Below are 21,298 nucleotides of genomic sequence, written 5' to 3' on the forward strand. Positions count from 1 at the left end.
TCACTGGTAGCACTTTACAATAAGGTCAAATGCTTTACCTAACATTGACTGGTAATGAGCAATACAAGTGTTACATTATTTAAGAATTGTGTGTTTCCATTAATTAATAAAATACAACCATTCATTGTAAGTAGCTCAGGTCCATTAAATAATATTGACGTGTACAACTTTTGATTTTAATATTGATTTGGAAGTATTTTTTCATTGTTAGTTCATGTTAACTATTTCATTAATGTTAACAACTTGAACCTTTCTGCAAAGTGCTACCGTCTTATGGCAACATTTCAGGCTACACATGTAAAACAGTGCATTTGAAGAATGTGATTTATGATGGACTACTGTCTCTCACAACACTACAGTAATACACAAAGTTGAGCTCTTGCACAAAAATGAACATTTCTGCAATGCATCACGTCAGAATCAAACATCTCAGGTCCCTGTAGGCTTTGCAGTTTCTTTTCTCTTTTAAGCTTATTTGCTTTTACCCATATTCTTTTTATTTCCCTCTGGGAATGAAGGTACAATTCAAATACCGTGTAAAAAATAAATAAGGTTGGAGTAAATACGATTGCAAAAAGAATCAACAAAATACTGTTTATAGTATTTAGTGCCTTAGTACGCCGCCGCATAGTGACTCATGATGAATGCTTAAATACACCCACAAAGCCATGGCATGCGCTTAGAGAACTGTTTAGTTTGAGAAAAATTATTTCTTTCAAACTCACATCCGTAGCATATATTCATACATGGCTTGTTTATATCTTTACACAAATGCCCAAAATGGTGTCATGCATTTGCCAGAAAATGGTTCCCCGACATGTTTGCACTTAAAGCATCCTGCCATCTGACTCCTAATATTCCAGCCTGAAAAAAGTGCTTGAATGATTTGACTAATCATTTTTGGATGAAGATTGACAGCTCCGAGCTCATTCAGTGTCCAGCTATTCAGCGGTCTATCATCACTATTAGTGACAAGGCAATTTAGAGAAGATCTTAACATGCTCAGATGAGACTCAGATGAGCTTAAACAGACTTTGCCAGACAGAATATTGTACAATTACAGTACTGAATCACATTGGATGTCAAATAGCAAAAGGAGCAATGCATCCTCACAGATTAGGGGGATTTGAGAAGAAGGATTTTTTGTAAAATACATTCCCACGACTTGAAAGACACTACAGAACGATATTCTTTCTAAACTGAGCACTTATGTTGCGCCCGCACAGATGAAGAAAAAAATTGCAAGCAGAAGGCAGACTCAAAAATGTGTGGGGTAAAAGAGAGATGAACAGGCAGCGTTTGAACTGAAGTCCAACCACATGTCTGTTCATTTTCAGTATGAAACTGAAGCTGTGGGAGGTATTGTGTGGAAGAGCGAAGCGTTGATTAATTTGTGCCATGAGCAGTACAGTACAAAAAAAAAAAAAAAATACCAGTCTCTACAGTACTGTTCACCAAGGCTACATTTATTTGATCAGCAATACAGAAAGACCAGCAATATTGTGAAATATTATTACAATATAAAATAACTATTTTCTATTTTGCTATATTTTAAATGCAATTTATTTGTGTGGTGCAAAGATAATTTTTTTCATCAGTCCCATCACTTCAGTCTTCATTGTCATATGATACTTCATAAATCATTTCAATATGCTGATTTGGTGCTAAATTATTATCAGTTCTGTTTATTAATCAAGTTCTCGTTATCATCAATGTTGAAAACATTTTTGTTTCTTAATATTTTTGTGGAAACGGTAATACTTAATTTTTTTTGAGTCAGTATTTAGTCTTTACTGTCACTTTTCTGACACATCCGTTTAATGCAACCTTGCTAAATAAAAGTATTAATTTAATTCTTTATCTTTTATTCTTTCTTTTTTACTTACTGAATGGTAGTGGATCATGGTTTGGGGAAGTCGTGGCCTAATGGTTAGAGAGTCGGACTGGCAATCGAAAGGTTGTGAGTTCGAGTCCTGGGCTGGCAGGAATTGTGGGTGGGGGGAGTGCATGTACAGTGCTCTCTTCACACTCAATAACACGACTTAGGTGCCCTTGTGCAAGGCATCGAACCCCCAACTGCTCCCCGGGCGCCGCAGCATAAATGGCTGCCCACTGCTCCGGGTGTGTGCTCACAGTGTGTGTGTGTGTGTTCACTGCTCTGTGTGTGTGCACTTCGGAAGGGTTAAATGCAGAGCACAAATTCTGAGTATGGGTCACCATACTTGGCTGAATGTCACGTCACTTTCGTCACTTTCACTTTCCACAAAAATCAAAGCAGAAAATGGTGTTCAAAAAACAGTTATTTTAATTTTAATAATATTTTACAAGATTACTATAATAACTGTGTTTTTGTTTAATAAATGCACTCTCAGAAAAAAAGGTACAAAAGCTGTCAGCCTCTTCAGCAGAACCACATGAATAGAATAAGCAGAATGGGCTGGGATCATTGCTGATTTTTGGTAAATAAAAAGTAAATATGGTCTGATCTTGACCACTTTTCCACTTCAGGATCATAACATGCAGTAAGAATTATGTAAATAATGACAGTGATATATTTTGAAGACACACACACACACACACACACACACACACACATACACAATGCATGCAGTTGTAATTAAAATGGCAATTGTTGAGCCACAATTAATTCAGAATGATGAAAAGTGTGGGGAGACAGAAACACAAAACATATCTGACAGTTTAATTAAGGGTATTATCCTAATGGATTTGTGACTAGAGGAAGAATGAAACGACCGTTTGTGATGGGCGAGTGTGTGGGGGATATAAAGGGAAAGCATAGGTGACAGGAGAGCGAAGAGCACATTTTAATGGGCAGCCAAACACCATGCCTAATGACACTGGCTCCTGATTCCCTGCCATGTTTTTCCAATGCTCACAAATGACTCCGGGCTCGTATAATTTGGACCACTGAGATCTAAATGAGGGGAAATTATCGTTTTATCATCAAATTCAATCATAGATTGGCGGCAGGTGTCTCAGTAGACTGGGTGAAGATGTTTTAGCATTTAAAGAGCTTCTCAGCTTTTGGGAATATGGCTTGGGGAAGGTGAGGAGTGCTAGACAGTGTGAAGTGTCCCTGAACACATGCCTTAGGGCAGAAGGAGCTCCCTGGTTGGGTGACCTTTCACCAGCATGCTAGTGTGACACAGAGGCAGAGTTCATTACAGTCGTGTTGAAAGAGTAGCTAGAGGCCTGGCCACGATTCAGTCCACTGGGAGAGTTATCAAAAAGGTTAAGCCTCCTCTCTCAAAGGAAGATCATGCCCCCTCTTCCTAATCATGCTGTGTGACATTTAAAAAAAAAAGCATTTTGTGATGTCATTTTTCCCATCTTTATCTTATATGTCTATATTTGATTTGTTCGCTCTGTTAAACCCTCATTATATGATTTGGATATTTTAATATACACTTGTTAAATGAATATATAAGTTATATGAATGTTTAAGGGAAATCTTAGGGCCACTCTTACAATTTTTCATTATTATTAATCATCCTTGTCTTCAAAAGTTAATTAGAAGTGCTGGTAAATTATTATTATTATTTTTTTTTTCAGCATCTCTATTTTATTAAATAAATATGGCATAATAAATATCAACTTTTCAAAAGTATTCCATGCCAACGAATAATTACAAAAAATAATTAAATAAATAAACTGTACACAATAAAATGCGAGTGATAATGGTGGCCTTTATAATACTCATAACATTCAAACTTTCAATTTTAAGTGTGCAGTTTTTTGGTCCAGAACTGTGTGATAATGAATTGGATGGAATAAATGTGGCTGGTAGTTCCCCTTCGAGGTGCGGGACCTGCAACGCTCTTCATGGGGCTCGCAGATGGATCTGGTGGTGGATCTCGAGACTGGCGCTAGTCTGCATACAATGGCAGTACTGCAGGCGTACCAGGCCGACCTTCTTAAAGATATCGATGAGGGCGAGGGTCCAACTCCAGAAATTATTGCGGAGTTGAGCAAGGCTGCAGATTTGTCTCTCCGAGTCAAAAAGGGAACGGCCCGTGCTATTGGCCGTTCCATGGCGGCAATGGTGGTCTCGGAGAGACACTTATGGTTAAATTTGTCGGGCTTAAAGGAGAAGTACAGGGCTTTCCTCCTTGATGCCCCGATTTCACCTTCTGGCCTGTTCGGCGACTCAGTTAATATCGTCGTCGACAGGTTTCAGGAGGCAAAGAAACAGTCTGCAGCCTTTAGACAATGTCTAAGAAGCCTGCCCCAAGCGGGCAGCCGCAGCCATCCGCCAGCTCCTCCGCCTCTAGAGCCCCCCCTCAGGCAGCCTGGGGGCATAGACGCTCTCAGCTGAAGCCTCAGCCTAAGCCAGGCGACCTGAGGGCCGTCCTGCAGGCAAAGAAGGCTTCAACGAAGAGGTCCTAGCCAGACAGACAGACGCCTCCCTCACGGGCTGGGGCCCATTGTGGGCACAGTACCGAGAGGCCAGCCTGTCAGCAGGAGTAGTGGAGACCATACTCAGCTCTAGAGCAGGGTAGGAGATCTCCAGGCGCTCTCTATATCTGATGGGTGCCTGGAGTTTGCTCCAGGCGACAAAAGCCATCCTTGGGCTATTTGCCTTGGGCTATTTGCCCAAGGTGCCGTCTAATGTGGCACGGCCTACAGTTCTGCAGGCTTTTCATACTCCACCTCACGTGATGGCGGATGAGGAGAGACTTCACTTGCTCTGCCCTGTCAGAGCTTTGAAGATATATATCCAGAGGGCCTCCTTATGGCGGAAGTCAGACCAGTTGTTAGTCTGTTTTGGGTCGCCCAAGAAGGGGCTTCCTGCTTACAAACAGACCATTAGCAACTGGATTGTCCAAGCTATATCTATGGCCTACCAGGTGCGCAAATTGCCTTCACCTCTGGCCGTGAGGGCTCATTCTACTAGAGGCATGGCGTCCTCTAGAGCCCTCCTATTTGGGGCCCCCATCCAGGAGGTCTGCGATGAAGCAGGATGGGCCACCCCTCACACTTTCATTAGATTTTACAGCCTGGACATTCCATCGACACCTGGCACCCTTGTGCTCTCATCCTAAGTGTGCCTGTGTGCAGCTTCACACTAGGACAGGCAGGGCTCGTTGTGGCATAGTGGGTACTCGTTCCCCCAAAGTGTTGTTCGACGCAGTTCGATGGGTTACGACTGTAACCCTTGTTCCCCGAGAAGGGGAACGAGAAATGCGTCTCGTCGCCACACCTCCCCCTGCCTGGGAGCGCTTGCTTCATTACATAAGCTATCTGTGTTGTGTGCCGGCGTCCTTTTTATAGCTTCCGCGTATGCCGTCACACATTACGTCATGACGCAACACCAATCAAGATTGGCTCAGGTTCATTCATACTTCAGAGGCGCTACGCTGAGGGGCTTCCCCCAAAGTGTCGTTCGACGCAGTTCTCGTTCCCCTTCTCGGGGAACAAGGGTTACAGTCGTAACCCGAGACGTTTTCCAACTGGAACCAAAAAAAAAAAAGAAAGGGTGTACAATTTGTGGGAAGTCGTGGCCTAATGGTTAGAGGGTTGGACTCCCAATCGAAGGGTTGTGAGTTCTAGTCTCGGGCCGGACGGAATTGTAGGTGGGGGTAGTGCACGAACAGCTCTCTCTCCACCTTCAATACCATGACTTAGGTGCCCTTGAGCAAGGCATCGAACCCCCAACTGCTCCCCGGGCGCCGCAGCATAAATGGCTGCCCACTGCTCCGGGTGTGTGCTCACAGTGTGTGTGTGTGTGTGTTCACTGCTCTGTGTGTGTGCATTTCGGATGGGTTAAATGCAGAGCACAAATTCTGAGTATGGGTCACCATACTTGGCTGAATGTCACTTCACTTAATTTGATACTGTTAATCAACCAAATGTAACATGAGGGCACTCATCTGTTATGTAAGGCATGGCACATGGACAGCCTTCCAGGACTCTAATTTCAGCACTTCCAAGATTACATGGGCATAAAACCAGTGTCAGGGATTGGCTCTCAGTTTTATAGCAATATGAAACTGTAATGAGCTATAAAGAAGTATGCAAATGAGCTTTAGGAGAACTTCTGTAAATCAGATGCTGAATCACTCCAAAATACTATTTTTGAATAAGCAATTAAAAGAGGATTAATAAAGATAATACGAACCTGAAAAGCTCCCGAGCTTTGGAGCTGTCATATCGCCACCATCATAGATTTCTAATGAGTCCCAGTTGTGTTCGGTGGCAAAGCTCATAACTTGGATCTGCCAAGAAAAAGAAAATTCTACACAATGAACATGAATTCACATAATGGTCATATGCTGTAACTTTTCAGCATTGCTTATAATCATAGTCAAGTTGTCTTTAACCAAAAATAGCAAGTTTGTTTTATGCAACAATTCTTCACCCCCTCTCTGAACCTCCTGAACAGGCTGATTGTGCTAGCAGGCAGGGTAGGTGATTTAAAATAAAAAATAATTGTTATGCTGGTTGAAAGTCTATTCACATTACGACAGCAATCACTAGGTTAAGTGGTCCAAATGTATTTAAATTGTCTGTGGAAGATCTAGGACTGAAGTGTTTTTCCAATCATATCCTCCGGTCCAAGGCTACAATAGGCTGCATGATACGTCATCAGTCTGTTTCATTATTTTATTACAGATCAAATAAGAACGGAAGACGTTATTATTGTAATATTATGCGCTTTGCAATGTAATGTTTTCTCACCAGTGTATGAGACATGAGTTAATCTGACAGACTTGCATTTGACCCTCCACCAACGCCAACTTTCTATAGTATACGTAGCTCAGAGCACCACCTCCAATGTTGAAAGGGCTGTTTCTGTGACTGTCCAAAGCACGTGAATATGAATATTTTGTGTATATTTTATTATTAAAGTTTAGTTAAATGTTCGCCAGTTCAATGCCTTCTTCCTCGACTACGAACATTTTTATAGGTAATAGCAGGTAAATTTCTTTTGATGTATTTATTTACATTTTTTACATGTTTACTTGGATATTTAATACAGCTGCCAGATTCCAAGTGCTGTAAATATGTCTTTGTTCTATACATTATAACTGTCTTGCTTTAAATTAGGAGATTTTTGAAGCAATGTTTAGGCTTTCTTAATTAAAACACTGGCACTGTAAAGCATACTTTGTGTGAATAAATGCTGTTGGAGATTTACTGCCTCTGGTCTTCATGTCTACTGGAAACTGCAGCGATTTGTACATATAGGGAAGGGTTTAATTATCTATTTATATATATATATAAATAGATAAATAGTCCTTTTTAAATAGTCCTTTTTATAGGACTATATATATATATATATATTTTTTTTTTTTTTTTTTTTTTTTGCTGAAATGTAGCTAGAAGCATGTATTTTAAATGAACTTGGGTAGCCAAAATACATACAACAACCACAATCCAATTTATTCAGATTTATCTTGACTTTCATTTATGGGCATGGTCTACATTTGGCATCTCTGTTGTATCTTTTACATTAAATAAACAGTACTTTGAACAACACAAAGCATATTATCCAATGCTAAAATTAATCTTTGTAATTCACTGCCTTGCTGACTACAAAAGAATCTTTTTCATTATATAATTTCAACAGGTGTAGCTTTACTGCATTTGATGAGCTCACACTTTTGTACTTGCCTGGATACCAGCTCCTTCAGTAACAATGATTTTCCACACACAGTTCAAGCTGTTCCCATAAGGCTCTGGGAACCCAGGGGAGAGGATGGTACCTCTCCTTTCTGTCAGATTCCCGCTGCATGGGACTGTGGAGCAAAACAGAGGAAAAATTAGCTCATGCTGAGAATGGAACCGTACAAGTGCCTGAACCGAGTCCTGTGAGAAAGGCAGCAGACTCCTTTGACACAAGATGTGATTATGCCCGAGGTAACATGAACCAAAGCCATCATAACCCTGCTAAAACATACATTCTCTGCATGAAAAATGCTTTTCTGGGAGCACTATATTTCCCAAGAAACAATCTTATGTCTGCCGTTGTAAAGCTTTATTTTTTCTATCTGTAGAAAGTATCCTAAATTATTCATAAGTTAACATGATCGACAGTCAAAACATTCATTTTATTAATGCATGTTCCTGTTCTTACTTTGAACACTTCAAAGGTAAGTTATCACACACACACACACACACACACACACAGGTTTCCATGTTTTATGTGGACTTGCCATGATTTTTATACTGCACAAACTATATTTTCTATCCACAAATCCTAACCCTAACCCTAAATCTACCCCTTATACAAAAACGAGATTTTCAGAAAACTTCATTTTGTGTTATGTATAAGCTGTATAAACTATTTAATGTGGCCTGGATGTTAAAAACTATGTCATGTATGTTAATCTCTTTCTAATCTCTTTCTTTCTAATCATGTATGTTAATCTCTTTTTGCTGAAAAACTGCAATGAATCAATTTTATTACAGTAGATGTTTTCCAAACACCTGATTTCTGCAGATGGACCTTAAAAGCATGAAACAGACTATAAATTTCCTATCTGATGCCTGTGGTATCACATCTTAAGGATTTGAGCTTGTGCACATTACAATAGTATTGTCGTTCCTGCAGCTCTAGAACAATTAGTTACATGACATTAATGGCTCAAGCTCTCTCCATGCTGGTATTATGGACTTACCTCCTAGCTTAGAGAAATTTGGTTCCAAATAGTGTTTCATGCTGACTTTAATACATGATGATGAAAGGAATGAATGAGGAATGTTACGATTAACAAGCTAAATACATAAAATTTCTATTAATATTTAATAGATATCTACCTTTCAGTTTGTAATTCCTATGAAAAACGGGGAAGTGAGATTTGAAAGCAGACCGAAATGAGGACGTGCCTTGGGAGTGATAAAATCGTGACAGCACTATAGAATACAGCGACAGCTAAATGCTCAATATTAAAGTCTGGAGGTTACAGCTTTGAACTGAAGGCTGCGGCCCAGAGGCCCTTGGATTCAGCTTCTCAGCCCCTTGAGGATGGCAGTATAGAAGGAAATATTAACTAGAGGCCTGACATTTTAAATCCTCATAGAGGCCACTGCCATTTCATCCTCCAGCGGGATTTTTAACCCTTATTAGTTAGCTCAAGTTAGAGGAGACCACAGAAAGTTGTACATTTACATTCTCTAAGGACTTGAGAAAATACAGGGTAATAAATAAACATTTGAATGACGGTACCTGTTAGCAAGCATATAAGAGTAAAATGGAATTTGTACTGTCTATCTTGCTTTATTACTAATGCTCAAACAAGCTGAATTGTTTAGTCCTGAATAAAACATGACTAGTGGGCATTTTTCTTCAATAAATCCAGGCTAGCTTACCTATACAATTCGGAATTGTGTCATTCCATTGTGCCAGAGCATTAGGGACCGCGTGACACTTGATGGCTTTGGATCCCTGGAGGAGGTATCCAGGGTTGCACTCAAAACGAACAATGGAGCCAGCTGAGAATTCGGACCCGATCCGCCTGCCGTATCTGGGCTCTGGGATGGAGCTGCACTGTGTATCACTGGTGCGTGGAACAGCTAGTGGACAGGAAACAGATCTCTAATCAAAGCGGACCAGATGGAGGCTTGGAAACACACCGGCTCTGTTTCAAAACCTAATAAGTTCTCTTAACATTGTTGCAAAACAAAGCAAACAATTGCTGTTCTTTTGAACTTTCTCTTCAGCAAAGAATTCCAAAGTTTTCACAAACATTTTGGCAACACTTTAGAATAAGGTTCTTTTTTTACATTAATTAAATTAATTACCAATTATTTAACATGTACTAACAATAAAACATCTAATGAATTTAAAGAGAAGTATGACTTTAGTTTAGAGACCATTTCTCACTGTTAACTAGTCGCTTAGAATTAACTAGTCACGTGCATATGACTAGCATACTGGCAGTTTATTGGTACTTATAGAACACATATTAATGCCTTATTTTGCATGACTATATTTAAGATCCCTAAAGCTTACCCATACCTAAATACTTAATTAACAGTTCGTTAATAGTAGGAAGTGGTCCTCAAACGAAGTGTGACCAAAATATGCATAGACAAAAAATTATGGTCCTAACATACACCTCACAAAAAAATTGACTCATTATTGGACTCATTACCAGTTTTCCATTGGCATGTTGCTAAAATTGTCCATGTCCATTTCTACATTTGATAACTTAAAAACAAATATATATTTTGTTTTAGATTTTTTTATTATTATACATTTCAGTTTTTCATGAATTAAAAGCAAAAGTTTGTCTTTATAATTGCACCTATGCACTTTTAAAAGACAGATAACGTTCCACATTTGTAACCTATTGTGTGTTCACCAGTGCACTGGTGTACACTGCGACTACTTTAGCACTTGTTTTAAATAAAACACACTTATATATTTATCTAGCACATTTGTATAAGCATCTCCATGACCTTAACACAGAGAACTTTGCTGGTTTTGCTTGTGAACATTGTAGCAACTTGGTTCTTTTTTTCTGTTTGTGTCTTAACTTTCATCTGATGGCTGTGAATATATAGGAAGAGGCTGGAGGGACCATCCACCATCACCTGGATGCCTCCATGAGCCAAATGAACTGTCCTAACTGTCAAAGAACATTTCTCATACACCCGCTGTTCTCTCTGTGCCCATTGCTGTACACTATAAAACGGCGAGGAGAGATATAAAGAGACATAGCAGGCTTGCCGCGGTCTGCACTGTGAGTGTGTGCGCACGCTGATGTGCCCATGAAAGATCCCTATTGTATCTTTTTATAAGGCAGCTGATAAAGGGAGTTAAAAAGCGTACTGTAATTTATACACTAATTTATGACCTCTTTTAAAACGAGGGGAAATGCCTCGCATGTCCTGCGGCACACTGCTGCTGTCTGAGGAGTCTGACACGTCAAGGGTGAATCATTTAAAGGAACAGTTCACCCAAAACTAATTTACTCACCCCAATGAGCAATACATTTGTTACAGTATTTATTAATATTTGTCAATGTTAGTTAATAAAAATACAGCTCTTCATTGACGGTCCATGTTAGCTCAGGTTCATTAACTAACATTATTAGAGACAACTTTAATTTTAATAATGTATGTGATGTAATAATTATCTAAGAATAATAAATGCTTTAAAAGTATTTTCATAGTTTGTTTACTAATGTTAACAAGTATAATATTTAATTGGGTGTAACACATTAGTTTAGGGACCGGTTCTCAATATGAACTAGTTGCATGCATACTACTAGTATATTGGCTGTTTATTAGTACTTATAAAGCACATACTAATGCCTTATTCTGGAATATACACACTGAAATACAAAACCCCAAAGTGGCAAAAAAGGGATGGGGAGAGGGGGAAAAAATGCTCAAAAACTGCAAGGCAACTCTCAAAATACTGAGAATAGCACAGAAATCATTCTCCCATTTGGCTTTGCTCAGAGCTAAATGCTTTACAAATTATATCAAATTCAAGCCCCTTCCTCATTTGACTATATTGTGTATTGGTTATGACATTGTGATTGCAGCCGTTTACTTCTCTGTGTGAAATATAAAGGCTATTTCCCTCTAAAAGCTGGCTCTGGCATACTGATCAGCATGCCGGCCCGACACTTCAGAGGCGTGATTTCACCCTATACACGGTGCAAATATATACACAACGCAAACACAAAGGCTAACTGAATGTTTCGGATTTGAAGATTAAAAACAAAGCCTTGGCTCTGCACAAGGACCTGTTATTGACTGAAAGTTGAGTGCTCGCTTACCTTGGTAAACAAAATGGAAACCTTTGGCAGATGGGCCGCTTTTTGCGCTGAATCTCAGCATGATTTGGTTTGAGGTGGCCAAAGGTAAGGTTTCTCCTGCAAAAACACAACATGTTAGATGTTAAAGTCTCTTAGAGTCGCTTATGGAGGCAAATGTGCTGCAACAAACTTGTCTTAAGGTAGCGTACATGACGGATGGCTTAATAACTCGAATCAGCCTCCGGGGCAAGGGTGGAGACGCAGGTCAGCAATGATGGGCCTAAAACTGATGGATACCCAAATAAATACTCTAGCTGTCTGCGGCATGTTCAAAGATGCAGCAGGTACATAAAAAAATAAATAAAAAAAATAATCCCCAACATAAAGGATGACTCACCCTTGAGCTAAACTTGAGCATCCAGATCCAAAGTCAAAGTGTACTTTTACAAAGCTGTATCCAAAGAAAAGAACCAGAGTGCTGATATAGATGGTGAATGAAACACTACAGTTGAGCCTGGAGGGTTAAACACTCTAACTATGAATTGAGTGGCCTGTCAGGATTTCTAGCCCACTGCTCACAAAGATGAGATAGAAATTATATGAATTTACAGCGCTTCCCATTGGAATATAGTGTTGCACAGCAGACCATGAAGATATACAGTATAAAAATGCCACACAAACAGTTTGTGTCCAATGGTTGCCATCAATCCTGCAAAGACTGAGGAATTAGCAGTGATTTTCGTTTTCTTGGCATTTTATTACCTTTCACTCAATAATACCGACAATAATTCAGCAGGAAGCTGCAAGGATGACATTTTCTTTTTAGAAGGAGTTAAAGTCTGGATCGAATAGTTGAAAACGACAACATGGATTCCATTATTTGAACACTTAAACCACACTTAAAAACGTATGAATAGCATGAATACTACTACTACTACTACTACTACTACTACTAATAATAATAATAATAATAATAGTAATAAATGAATAAAAATATAAATAAAACCAAGCAGCGTTCATTTTAAAGGAAGATGGGGGAGAAAAGGACACTTTTTGGTTGCCAGATGTTAATTGTTTACATTGATAGTTATAGTGATTCTATACAAAAAGTATAGAAAAAAAAGTAAAGAATATATATATATATATATATATATATATATATATATATATATATATATATATATATATATATATTTCAGAATCAGAATCAGAATGAGCTTTATTGCCAAGTATGCTTGCGCATACAAGGAATTTGTTTTAGTGACATAAGCTTCCAGTACACAGAGACACCAACACAAAGAGAAAAAAAAAAAAAATGTAGGCAAATAAATAAGTGTATAAACAATTGTGCTATAAATGATAATGGAATAGGATTGAATAAGGTGGAGGGATGTACTAGGATGGAGGGGTAACAAATAAATATAAGGATATTGCACTTTTTTTGCATAAGCATAAGTGGGGAACATTTAACTGTTCATGAGGTAGATTGCCTGGGGGAAGAAACTGTTTTTGTGCCTTACTGTTCTGGTATTTGCGGCCAGATGGCAAAAGTTCAAAAATGGGGTGACTTGGATGTGAGGGATCCAGAGTGATTTTATGAGCACTTTTCCTCACTCTGGATGTATACAGTTCTTGATTTTTTTTTTCTTTACTTTTTTTTTTTTTTGTGAATAAAAAGATCGATAACTAGAATATACTGTAGATCACCCCAAAGCTATTGGATACATGGAAGTCTAAAACCAATTTCATTCAGTCTTTTAGGGTGATGTATATTTTTATGATTTTATGAAAATATTACTTGCAAACAAAGACTTAATTTGCCTGAGGCTGAGTGAATGTGTTCACTGTCTGTGTGTATGTAACACAGATTTCAAACTATATATAAAAAAACAAACAAAAAAAAACAATTACAAATAATATTATCAAATGCTTGCCAAAAATGACACTCCTGTATCTCTCCCTCTGAAAGGAGCCATTAAACTCACATCCTCCTAAACTGCTCAGTTGTCTGCACAATTGTCTTTTTTTTTTTTTTTTTTTTTTTTTTACAGATTTATAAAGCCATTTATGCCTGGGGTTCTGTGCATTTCAAAGCAAACTCAAAGCAACAAAACTGGGGTGAATGTAAAGCTATTACTTACCAGAATGAGACCCAGCCAGGGAGCTTAACAGCCTAGAATTCTGATTGGGCCCATCAAATAGCTCAACGGAGTCATTCATGGCTGTCTGGAAATAGGCAAATTGCCCAAACACCACTGAGGAAACAAAATGAAACGCACTGAGCATTTTACTATCACCACAGCTGGGAAAAGATGCTAACAAAAGACATACAATGAATTAAGACAAAAATTCACATAAATATCCCATCTACAAGTTTGCTTCAGGTCGATGGTTTTATAAGTGTCCATAATATGCAGTATGACCTGAAGTATAACCTAGTCAAATCAAAATGGCACATGAGATTACATTCATTATAACAGAAGATTTTGATTACAGGAATCATGCCGTGAAACTGTGAATAAAATGTGCGTACTGTAAACCCATACCACAGGACACCACTTTTAGTGTAGCAACAGCTCTGTTCTGGAAAACAATGACCTGTGTGGGAATTAAGTTTGAGAGCTTGTGATTCACAAACAAATGACTGAGCTGGTTCTTTTTAATCAAATGAACCGAATGACTCACAAATAAAAATTATGTTGATTTACCACAAACACACTGAGGACTAAGAATTAAGCCAGTGTATTTACAGACCTTGTTTTTTCATGTAACAATATATAACTACATATTCAGCTAAAACTTTCATAGTAGAAGTAGTAGTTATAATAATAATAATAATAATTATTATTATTATTATATTTGTTTTTTCCCTTTCTCACTGCTAGTATAAATCCAAGTACTGTAGTGTTATCATCACTGTACTCTTAATACCTCAAAATCATGAACCTCTGTCAGTAATGTATGCATTATGTGTATGTTTGGTCCCGTCTGGTGTCCATTCCCTCTGACCTGAGACCAGTGATGAAGCTGTGATTAAACGCATTCGCTTGCCAGAAAGGACACATGGTTCACATGGTAGGACATGAGAGACCAGGGAAATCACAGAGGCATGCTGTGCATGTCAGTCGCTGTGGTGAGAGCCAGCTAAGCAGAGAAGGGTGGAAAGGGGTCACCCGGGCCACTGCGACGACTCTATTATGTCCTCTGTAATGAGATGTCGGCCCTCGCTTCATACTCAAACAGCAGAGAAAAGCTGAAGGGTCGCTGCTAGTAGCTCTGTAAATATCAGTTTGACTGGATTTCTGTCGGCTCACAAACACTTCCACAAACTTCAAATGTTAAAGCTTTACTTACACTCATATTTGCTATGCATTAACTGCAAGGATTTGTAATGGATTTAGTAAACTGTGGTTTTGTGCAGTCGTGGATATAAAGTATGGCCAAAAATATATTTAAGCAACTCATATTTAATGTTATTTCCATATATGTGACCCTGGACCACAAAACCAGTCATAAGGGTCAATTTTTCGAAATTGAGATTTATACACCATCTGAAAGCTGAACAAATAAGCTTTTCAGTGATGTATGGTGGGATAAGACAATATTTGGCCGAGAAACATTTATTTGAAAATCTGGAATCTAAGGGTGTAAAAAAAAAAAAAAATAATAATTATAAATATTGAGACAATTGCCTTTAAACTTGTCCAAATGAAGTTCTTAGCAATGGCTATTACTAATCCAAAATTACATTTTAATATATTTACAGTAGGAAATTCACTAAATATAAATATATTCTTCTAAATATATATATCTTTACTTAATATCCTAATGATTTTTTGGCATATAATAAAAAAATCATTCATTTTTACCCATACAATGTATTTTTGCCTATTGCTAAAAATATACCCCAGCGACTTGAGACTTGTTTTGTGGTCCAGGGTCACATTATACACACTTCCATAGTATCTTTTCTTTCTTTCTTTCTTTCTTTCTTTCTTTCTTTCTTTCTTTCTTTCTTTCTTTCTTTCTTTCTTTCTTTCTTTCCTTTTCTTTTCCTTGTTTTATGAATAACCAAGTTAAAATATTGCTGAGTAAAACAAATATAATATAGTACTGTAATCATCCAAATGTGATCATCCAAAATTGCAGGTGTTAGCGAACTTTCGCATAACTAAATATATATTTTTATATATATTATCTTAATAGAGCCAGATATTTAATGTAAATGTGAGCATTAGAACTATGTTTATTTTTCCTGAGTTTATGCTCTTTGCTTTATTATGCATTCAATGCAGTTAATTATTGATTCACACACCGTGAGTGTGTTGTTTGAGCAGGAAGATATTTACATCAGTTAATATCTACAGACGGAGGACTCACCACTTGAATTAAATGAAATATTTAAGGTAACTGAGTTTATACTTGCTATACAACCTACTAATTAACTTTCCAGTACTATATTTGTGATGGCAATGTTACCTCATCTAATGTTCTTTTACAAATGAGAACAAAGTGAGGACGGAAAATTGAAAGATATCAGTTCCTATCCTTAATAAATTGTTAATTAATTTACAATTCAGACAAAAACACCTTAAAAATAAACATTATTCAGTAATTAAAAATATAATTGTTAGCATTACAACTAAGGTAATTTTTAAATGTTTCATTAAAGTTTACTAGTGATTTCTGAATTAACAGCTTTTTAGCCGTTTATACATTTTTTAGGTATATCCCACTCCAAGAAATCTCTAAACTGAACCGTGACCTTTTTAAGTAACTTTATTTACTCACCAAATTCTCCAGATACTGTGATGTAGTAGGAGCAGGTCTGGCCTGTTGTGTAGTTGAGAGGGTAATTTGGGGATAATACCACTCCCTCTGATCCAGTGTACTGCCCACCGCATGGTGCTGAAACGAGAGAAACAACCTTAAATGTTCATAATTTCATTTTAGTACTCTATTAGATATGTGATGACCAGTGAGGCTAAGGGAGTTCACATATATATATGTGGACAACAGGAAACTACAAGCAAAGTCAATTTATTTTTCCCCCATTATGATTGGTCTGATCTAAAAAAAAAAAAAAAATGACTTTGACTTTTGTGCTCTCAGCAGTCAATTTGTCACAGACTCTGTTTCTACATTATATGTGCTATAAAATATATTCTAATCCTCGGAGTCAATATTTGGTCAATATAATTTAATTCCAAATCGTAATGGAATAGGGATGAAGTGTGCATACTGTAGATGTAGCAATTCACAACAAGTGAACAAGGATTCAGCAATTGCATACTACCATAGTAACGCACAAAGTTTCTAAAATAAACAATGATGAGTTAAATATATCAATAGTATGCAATAGATGAATATATATATATATATATATATATATATATATATATATATATATATATATATATATATATTAGTGCTGTCAATCGATTAAAAAAAATTAACTAATTAATCGCACAATTTTTTTAAATTAATCGCGATTAATCGCGATTAATCGCAATTAAAAGACTGAAACTTTTTGGATATGTAAATGTAAAATGTAAATAATTAATGTAAACTCAAGACAAAGAAACTATTTAAATTCAAAATATGATTGTTTATTGGAATTTTTGTTTAACTTGTAACACAGATTTTCTCATGTAAACAACATACCTGCAATAAACCATCAATATCCTCCAAATTAACTGTTGGCTTGAAAGCCATATTTATTACAGAAATAAAAACACAGGCATGTAAGTACCATTTGAATTTCAAAACAATCAATGCCAATAAAAAACAAAAATGATTTCCACGTTGAATTCTAAGTGGACTGCAAAAAAATTCCAAAGTATAGTCATTGCCAGTGCTTTAAGTGGGCCGGTACACACAGGTACTCAGTACCGCCACTTCCAAATATAGCTCTTGAGCGTATCGCCACCTCTCCGTGCGCCCAGAACGTGCTTGTAGCGTACCGGTACGCTCATTTGGACATCTGTTTTAATAGAGGTTTTAATCTTTTTGCCGATTTTCAGAGCGCCCTTCACAATGCAAGCTTCCTAATTCATCCCACCCAGAGCAGAAACTACATTACCCATTCACCCTTAAGTTATACAAGTGAATAGCGCATGTGTCGCTTTTCCCACTGTTAAGTGTCAACAACTCAACGTGGCCGGAGAAGGTGTGTGAAACTCGTTGTGAGTTATACTAAAGCAAAATCTTGAGTATTTATTGTCTGATAAACATTAAAAACTGTCTGCGGAGGTTGAGTCGTCCTGCAGCCCCCGCTGGCTATTCATTGGCTGCAGCATCTTTTTTCTAAGTTCTAAAAAAATACCGTAGACGGCAAGGCACAAATTTAGATATTCATTTATCTAATTAATCTATAGCCTATGCACAAAGACAATATGATCTTTTTGTCCCCTTTTTGTTTTAAAGCTTGATGAAGAGAGAGAGCGCAAGTTGCTGCAGCTGCGAGGAGGACAGTGATGCACGCGCACAGGAGTGATTGACAGTTCGCGGCACTGTGTACAAAAAATACTCCGCTACACAATTATTTCTTTATTTTCGTTTAAGCTTATTAACGTTAGCGTTACAGAAAGGTCTGATTTACGCACTGTTAGAGTGATTGTTTTTTTTTTTTTTTTTTAAACAATGACATTTGAGTTCATGATTTTAATGTTTCTTGTGGCAGACTAAATGAAGAGTAATGTTTCTTGTGGCAGACTGAAGAGTAATCCGGCAGAGTTTTATACTGAAACTTTCCGTCTAAAAGTCCTTCCTTGGTCTTATCCATATTTCTTTGCACGTTGAACACACATAGGCCACAACTGGAAATAAAAAAAAGCTGCAACCGCGTTAATTGCGTTATTTTTTTTTTAACGCGTTAAATATTTCAAATTAATCGAATGCGTTAACGCGCTAATTTTGACAGCACTAATATATATATATATATATATATATATATATATATATGTATGTATATGTACATATACAAATGTATATGAAAGTATGGTCAAATAAATAATATTTATATAAAGCTTGGCTAAAATACATTTATATAAACTACATATGAACTATTAATATATAGTGAAGAAGTGAAGTGAAGTGACATTCAGCCAAGTATGGTGACCAATACTCAGAATTTGTGCTCTGCATTTAACCCATCCGAAATGCACACACACATAGCAGTGAACACACACACACACACACTGTGAGCACACACCCGGAGTAGTGGGCAGCCATTTATGCTGCGGCACCCGGGGAGCTGTTGGGGGTTCGATGCCTTGCTCAAGGGCACCTAAGTCGTGGTATTGAAGGTGGAGAGAGAACTGTACACGCACTCCCCCCCACCAACAATTCCGTCCGGCCCGAGACTAGAACTCACAACCCTTCGATTGGGAGTCCAACCCTCTAACCATTAGGCCACGACTTCCCCATATATACATTAATGCCAAAAATTTAAATTCACATTTAATTCAATAGTACATATCAATCACATTTATAACTACATTTAGGGGTTTATGTATGATAAATGACACAATTTATATTAATACGAATAATAATAATAAAACAGCATCAATAAAAAGATTTATTTCATATAATCAAAACTGGATTTATTAGATACATTTATAATGAAATATTCTCATGTATATTATTTTTATTTACATGATCATATTTTTATATTTGAAACTCCTAATCTGCATGACTCTATTGTTGCCTGTGTTTGATTGTAGGGCATTTCAGATTAATGAATTTTGCCAGGCAAAATTAACTTCAACAGATACTCCCTGCTTATTGTGTAGGGAGCAAAAGTCACAATTGCAAGGCATACCTTATTTAAAAAGAATGCAGTGTTTAAATAACAGATTAGTGGAGTATTTACCAAAGGAAAAAAATCACTGCACAACAAACGTAATTCACATCATAGACAGAACTAGCACTCCCTAATAACAACACAACAGTAATCACAATTCCGGCCAAGAAGGTGTAAGTATTGTGTGGACTTGTACAAGCTAATGACACTAGATCATTCTATCCAGCAGCAAGTTGTTCACTTAACTCCTAAACATTTATTGGAGCAAGAAAGTCAATAACAAGGTATTGGAAAATGTGCATACCTTTATACAGGCAGGGATAATTTGCTTAGGCTTGACATTGATTGCAAAAAAAAAAAAAAATTGAGGTAGCGCTGCTAAAATGGCCTACAATTAACACATCATGCAAGCCATGTGGAAGGGCTATTGGAATTGCTATAGCCTCTGACAGGTATTTTAGTAAAACTGGTTTGTAATTCAGGTCAGAGCACAAAGAAGGAGTATTGAGGAGGAGCAGCCAAAGAAGACTATAAATCATCTGTGTGTTGGTGCATTGGCGTGAGTTATCTCTTTATCAGGCCCATAATGGGTAGAGGCTAAACACTTAGGTGTTTGACTGTTCATGACAGGAAAAACAAGCGAAAAACAACCACAAAGGTCACCAAGAGGATTACTGGCAGTGCCAAGTGTAAAACATTGAGGCTAAAAAGGTCAGTGAAGAGTATTTGTGGAGATATTAATCAGTGTCAGTGCTTCTGTCACACCTGGCCCATAGCGTATGACCTTGACCTTGTATGACCATGACCGATGGACCACCTGTGATAAGAAGTGTTGGGGAACTCTACTTTTAAAAGTTATTGTAAAAAATCTGAATTTAGAGATAGTTGTGGTCAACAACAATGCTTGCTTGGCTGATTAAAAGAAGTGCTACCGACCCCTGTATCAGTTCTCTCTCTCTCTCTCTCTCTCTCTGTGTGTGTACAGTATATGTTACCTTAATTTTAACAGAGAAAGTCCAAACCAAAAGAAATTGGATTACTTAATTTTTTTAGATCCTGTACCCACTAAATTATTAAAAGAGTTGTTACCTTTTGCAAAAGAACAGTTTCTCAATATTATTAACTCTTCGGTTATCTTTTGGTCACACCCCAAAATCATTCAAGCAGGCGGGTATTAAGCTTCTTATTAAGAAACTACAACTAGACCCTAGTGAACTGGAAAATTACAGACCCATTTCAAATCTTCTGTTTATGCCAAAAAAAAAAAAAAAAAAAATGTAAAAAGTTATGTCTGCTCAATAGTGCTCCTTCCTACCAAAAAAAAAAAAAAAAAGATCTCTTTGAAGATTTTCAGTCAGGTTTCATGCCCACTATAGCACAGAAACACATTTGAGTCATCTCAATTATCACCAGTAAAGTATGGAGTGCCACAAGGATTTGTCCTAGGTCCTCTGCTGTGTTCAGTATACATGTTGCCCCTTGGTAATATTATTAGAAAATAAGGGATTAATTTCCACTGTTATGCTGACGATACTCAACTGAATTGAGTAATAATTTGGTTTAATTATTTGCAGCACACCCTTCCCAAGAGCCATTAAATGGGATGAACGACAAAAGAGCTTGAGGTTAGAGCTATGAAAGTTCTCTGTGTACCTAAACCCTGGCATTACCCAGCTTGCATTTGCCTTTATCTCCATGCCAATGAGTACGAGTGGTCTTCCAAAATTGCAGTCCACACCACCTGTGATCTCTCTACTCC

The 21,298-nt window shown here is 37.4% G+C and overlaps 1 protein-coding gene across 1 annotated transcript in view; it reads right to left on the reverse strand.

Moving 5' to 3' along the window:
* The window catches only part of LOC128026620 (CUB and sushi domain-containing protein 1), a 386,318-nt gene that overhangs the window by 71,269 nt on the left and 293,751 nt on the right, over window positions 1–21,298 (reverse strand). Inside the window, exons 31-36 of the mRNA XM_052613862.1 lie at window positions 16,527–16,643; window positions 13,877–13,990; window positions 11,757–11,852; window positions 9,334–9,537; window positions 7,636–7,760; window positions 6,140–6,236 (exon numbers count right to left, since the gene is read on the reverse strand). Of these exons, the coding sequence (XP_052469822.1) occupies window positions 6,140–6,236; window positions 7,636–7,760; window positions 9,334–9,537; window positions 11,757–11,852; window positions 13,877–13,990; window positions 16,527–16,643 (753 nt within the window). The remainder of the gene's footprint in view (window positions 1–6,139; window positions 6,237–7,635; window positions 7,761–9,333; window positions 9,538–11,756; window positions 11,853–13,876; window positions 13,991–16,526; window positions 16,644–21,298) is intronic.

Source organism: Carassius gibelio, chromosome A13 (genome assembly GCF_023724105.1).
Source record: "Carassius gibelio isolate Cgi1373 ecotype wild population from Czech Republic chromosome A13, carGib1.2-hapl.c, whole genome shotgun sequence".
Taxonomy (NCBI): domain Eukaryota; kingdom Metazoa; phylum Chordata; class Actinopteri; order Cypriniformes; family Cyprinidae; genus Carassius; species Carassius gibelio.